This window comes from Tachypleus tridentatus, chromosome 13 (genome assembly GCF_004210375.1).
Source record: "Tachypleus tridentatus isolate NWPU-2018 chromosome 13, ASM421037v1, whole genome shotgun sequence".
NCBI lineage: Eukaryota > Metazoa > Arthropoda > Merostomata > Xiphosura > Limulidae > Tachypleus > Tachypleus tridentatus.
Window position 1 is genome coordinate 21,963,877 of NC_134837.1, and position 6,000 is coordinate 21,969,876.

At 30.7% G+C, this 6,000-nt stretch overlaps 1 protein-coding gene across 1 annotated transcript in view; it reads right to left on the minus strand.

Moving 5' to 3' along the window:
• Nucleotides 1-4,070, minus strand: part of LOC143240203 (uncharacterized) — a 49,763-nt gene extending 45,693 nt beyond the window's left edge. Inside the window, exons 1-2 of the mRNA XM_076482279.1 lie at nt 3,910-4,070; nt 21-113 (exon numbers count right to left, since the gene is read on the minus strand). Of these exons, the coding sequence (XP_076338394.1) occupies nt 21-48 (28 nt within the window). The 5' untranslated portion in view covers nt 49-113; nt 3,910-4,070. The remainder of the gene's footprint in view (nt 1-20; nt 114-3,909) is intronic.
• Nucleotides 4,071-6,000: the final 1,930 nt, after the last annotated feature.

The following is a 6,000-nucleotide window of genomic DNA, read 5'->3' on the forward strand; positions in this document are numbered from 1 at the left end:
ATGAGAGCAGAGTTACTTACAGGTTTGCGGGTTTTTTTTACTCTCCATAACTATCAAGAGCCTGTTTCAAAACCCCTAGAGTACCTGCTTTCTAGATGAAAATACCACCATTTCTGCAAAAAGGAGGGGAAAAAGATGTTTACATTTTATTCCAACAAAAATAAAAACAAATACTAGCGCTACATTGCGGGGTTCAAAAGCCCAAGAGTAACGTTGAAAGTCAACTGTTATCTTCAATTATTTTAATATTTATCCAAAGAGTGATCTGTACTTGAAAACAAGCCTGTTAGGATACCTGTCTGTATGACATGTTTGGTTACGTTAGATTATAAATGATAGTATGAACAGAGTTTCGAACGTGATACTCCGGGACAACAAAGGCAGCTAAAAACACAAAATTATTCTGGTTCAAAGACTCCCTAAAGCTCTTTTTAACACCTCCATCGTCTCTTGGTGGCCTTCTAAGTGCATTTTAGCCACACTGGGTAGGGTAGGGGGATACACCATATAAATAAGAAACCCCCCGATCTACTCTAAGTTCATCTACCAAACTTAAGTCTGATAGTCCCAAAATTGTGAGATCTCTCTCTCTCTCTCGGTGTTTGGGTAAGAAATTTTCATACCATGGAGGGTCAGGTTCTCTATGACCTCTTCCTCCTCTCTGTACTTATGGTCTGCCGTATTGGAATTTGTAATTATTGAACTGAATATTATTCTGATCCTTTTTAGGGCAATGTCCATGTATTGTAGCACATATATAGTTGTTGTTTTGCTCTATCAGCAGAATGTCAAGTTTGTTAGTGGCACTTTTTTTTAAATTAATATTTATTATTTTTATTTATGTATTTATTTATTTTTATGTTTAAAATATAAATTGACTGGGGAGAAATATTTAGGACTAACTTCATCATGTATGAAGTACCTATCTAGTTCGCACAGTAATTCGTTTTTCATCCAATTCTTATTAAAGTACATAATTGTACTTTGAAGGAGTCTATCTGGTATGGTTGGTATGTTCGAGTATTTGTGTATGAATTGAGATGATATAGTTCTTGGAACTCTGTATGCTGTTGTGAGTAGTATGTTTTGGATTGTTTGGAGTTTGGTTTTAATTATTTTATTGCTTACAGATATCCATGCTGGAGCTGCATAATCTATTACTGGTCTAATATATGTTTTATAGATTTTTAATATGTTGTCTATAGATGTTCCACTGTTTTTGCCAGTTAGACTCCTAGCATGATTTCGCAAACAATCAAATTTAAAAATTCATAAACACATAACGTAAAGTAATATTGATTTATCTAAACAGGGTTTATAGTATAATTTTAGCTGTATTTGAGTCTATCACCAGGATGTTTCTTTAAGAAAAGAATTCACTTTTAATCTACTAAAAGGAAGACCTTCACAAATATACGAATATAATTACGACAAAATAATACATGTATGATTTTAAAAGTTACCACACAATATAGTATAACATTTTTTAATTGCCTTAATTTTAATTGTTTATAGACTTAGCTTAATTTTCAGTCTTATTTTATTTTATAAAATACAGTGTAAATATTGTAGATGCATATGTCAGATGGAAAATGTTAAGCATAATAACATGGTATACATAAGAGTATCAGAACGAGAGATGTGTCTTACCAGCCCACTTGTCTCACTGTGGCTCGCATTAAATTGTCTGAAGTATTATATCGCTAAAAACTGGATTTCGATACCAATGATGAGCAAATGATAGCTTATTATGTGTCTTTATGTTTAAATACAAACAATCACATGGATATAATTTGATACCAAACTTATTTTTATAATTACATTCAGATACTCTATTTTTTGACAAGAAATACAACAAAATTTGTCATTCTTTACGTATCATATTAACATTATTATGAAAACAAATTACCGAAAAGAAGTCGAAATTAATTGAGCTCTATGGCATCATTACAACAAAATGGAAAACAAGGAGTAATTAGTTACGTCAGTATTACTCCTCAGACGTGGGCCGAGAGCGGCCCAGTGATCAATGTGCTAGACTGTAAATCTGAGATACCATAACACCCCCACACACAGACACACAAATCGTGTTTTACTCCTTGAGGTCGTGGTTGATGCGTGTTCAGATTTCATTATTCAATCACAGTGACCCAAGGATTAGTAGAGGGTGGTATTGAGTAGTTACCTTCACTTTAATCTGTCAAATAACTTTTTGCGAACTTTGAAAGAAATTTACCAAATGTTACAAGCATATGTTGAATTTATACGCCAAAAACAGCTGTGTCTTCTTCCGTGCGTATTATAATGGTTACTAAGCAAATAGTAAAAATAAAAGTAATTAAAATTAGAGTTGATATTAACTTATGTAATAGTAATTTTACCCATTTCCTATATTTTTTGTACAAATTATAAACGTTTTTGGCAGTTGATAAATCGAAACGTTATTGATTTCAACTAAGTTTCATATTAGTTTCGTTGTAAAGTTGTTGATAATGTATTTGTTCCTTACCGCACCAAAGGTGATTTTTTAAAATAATTTTATACAAAATTCAAAGTAATGATATTTTACAGCACCGCACTGATTGCAAACCAATTTAATGATACTTTTATAAAAATTTGTGTTTATAATAGAATTTTTTATGATAACAAGTTAGGTTTAGTGACATTTAACATGATTATTTCTACGTTCGTATATTCCAATTATATTTGGTTGTATTATAGTCTACTACAAAAAATAATTTGAATCTCATCATAAAACAATTTCACGTTATATTTTTTATTAATAAAAATAATTATAATACAGTTATTAGAACCACATCACTTTCTGACATTTCCTATATTGGATCAAATTGTCATAATATAATTATTAGAACCACATCTCGTTCTGAAACTTTCTGCTGAATCAAAAAATATAGTTAGTTATTGGAACCACTCACACTCTGATATTTTCAATTGAATCAAAGCTACTAAGATTCAATTATTTATAATCACACCACGTTCCCACATATTCCAGTGGTTTGAAGCATAGAATCTAATTATCAGAATCATATCACATTCAAATAAATTCTACTAACTCAAAATTATCAAAATCCAGTTATTAAAACCACATCTAGTATGACATTTTTTCACATGGGATCAAACAATTAAAATCCAATTATTAGAGCTAGATCATGTTCTGATATCTTCTATACTGAATCAGGTTATTTTAACCACAACACGTTTTGACATTTCCTATTGAATCAGTGTTATTCCAATTATTAAAAAAAATCATGTAATGACTTTTTCTGAATTAAAAGCATTACAATCCAGTCACCAGAACCACATCACGTTATAGCATTTTCTATTATGGATCAAATAATTAGAATCCAATTATTAGAACCACATCACGTTCGATAATTGTGTGCTGGATTCGAGAATAATTCAACTATTAGGGCCACAACAGTATCACGTATTGGATTCACAACTTGTATTATCTTCTACAGAATTCATGAATTATAATCATGACCAGAATTACATTTTCAAAAGATTCATAAATTCGCGTTAACACTTTAAATTACTAGAACAAATGTATGTAGCCAATTTCCAAATGATTTTAGTATCAGAATAACACTTGTGTCATGTAAAATTTAACATTTTATACTAGTTTTAGCGGTTTATCTGGTTTCTGTTTTATGCCTGTCGAACTCAAGATAAATCTTAAAAACGTCCTCACAAATAATAATCTATGCTATTAAAAAGAGAGAGAGAGAAACATTTAAAAGGTCATGTAAGTCACAAATATAGAATACTTTTACATTTTTAAATAACTGAAAACACCTTTTTGGACAACATATCATACCACTCAAAACTTTTGATTACAGTATTACAAGTGTATAGATGAGATCTTTAAAACCAAAAATGTTTCCTCACTTCTTGACTATATCCAAAACATTCAGTTCTGAAAACAGTACACTCTTCATTGCAGCACCATTCCTTCTCAGCTTTACGACGCAATCCCAGACCACTCACAAATATACAGATGTTTCTCCCGAGCCACTCGGAAAAAGCTAAGAACTGGCACCCTTGCAGATGACATAGTGAGCTATATTTATTAACAACACATAGCTTTAGAAAGGATATAAATAGAGTAAGTACTATGCAGTAACACTTAAGGGACTGCGAGATATTTATGGAAAAACTCAGTACATGTTCTGGCAATGTTATCCAATGGCAACCCATGTTAAAATATCAAAAATTTTCATATAGGTTCAAATACAATGCTAATCATTTTAGTTTACTCGAACCCAAGGAAAAAAATGTTATTTCAATGTTTTGTATTTATTTTCATTTTTAGTACGTAAATACTTGTTACATTTTACAACATTAATCAAATCTGCAACACGTTCATTTTCATCAGTACATAATTTTACTCCTTTGGTACTGTTAATAAAACAAAGTTATGAACTACTTATATTACGTGTTTACTTCCTTACTTCAGGTATCGGTGTTTAACAATAAGAAATATGTCAGATAAATGTTCAGTTGTATTTTACAAAAGTATTGAATAACATTTATTTTTCTTTAATAATGTAGGCCCCCTCCTAAGTCCAGTATTACATCAAAGTATAATTTACTTTTCTTTAATGATTTATTTTCTCCAAATCAAGCGTTATATCAAAGTGTGCATTTATTAATGTGGTTTCCTAAAGTATTATAGTACATACGAGTTTTTAATAACTCATAACGTTTGTTTACGTTTCATGATACACTATTTGAAATTGCAATGATGCCGATTAACATGACCTACTCTTGTGTGTATTATATTGTAAATTAAGCATAAAAAAATCACTTTTTATTTTCGTGTTTTCCTTGTTTTGCAGTATTTTTTTCTTCTCAGGTCATCCGCTTCCCTTGAGGTAATATAATCGCTTCCAGATATACGGAGGTAAAGGTTTATAAGAAAAGCCATTTCATAATAATAAAGTTATTTTAATGAAATCTAACTTCTCTTGTGTGGGAGTACTAAAGTAAGTGAAAGTATTATATGCACATAATGTTATCATTTAGGTATAACCCGCAAACTGAATTGAAAGACCAAACCGGTGTTTGTTATCCACTAAGTAAAAACATTCTTAAGTTTTGAAGAGTAACTATATGAAAAAAAAATATATTTGTATCTTCTTATATATGCTGGAAGTTTATCAAAACTGGCAAAGCTGGAACAGAACGGTTTACAATATAAATGAGACTTACCCTGAGGCAAGCTTAAACTTATTTATACGTTATAATCAATGAGTTTATTATATTGATTGACCATTTTACTGGAACCCTCGTACGCATTTGTACAATAAGAAATACATTCATATATTTAAAAGTAAACTAGTAAATTCCTTAAGGAATGGTCACAATTCCATTATCTTTATAGCTGTACCATGTATGACTTGGGGAAAATGCCATACGAAACAAAACGAGTCTGAAAATCACATATCTCAAATGCAAAACACAACTTCCATGACGCTTTGAACACAGGTTAAGGTCAATAAACGATTAGAATCAAGCAGCATGATTGAATAGTACGTATTTTAAGCTCTTACATTACAAATGACCAGAAAATATTATGTAGTCTAACTGGTTACGTTTTGAGATATTTATAAAATTGTGTACATTAAATCAGTATAAAAAAATAACGTGGTCTTATGACTTGCGTATGAAGATTTTAATTTCGAAAACTATGGAGAGTTAATGACTGGAAGCTAGCAGTGTTGTTTGATTGGGTTATGTTTTAGTCTCTTCCTTTCTTTATAAAATTGTCTATAATACATGGCTGGAAACCACTTAAGTGATCTCTTGGTTGTGTTTCAGTCTCTTACTGTTTAGTAAGAACTTAAAACTGTGTACAATAAATAGCTGGGAACTAACAGTCCTCTCTGATGGGTCAAGTTTCAGTCCCTCACTTTCTAAAAATGTAAACAGCTGAAAACTAGTGTTGTCTGATGAATGGCGAATTAACATCTTTATTTT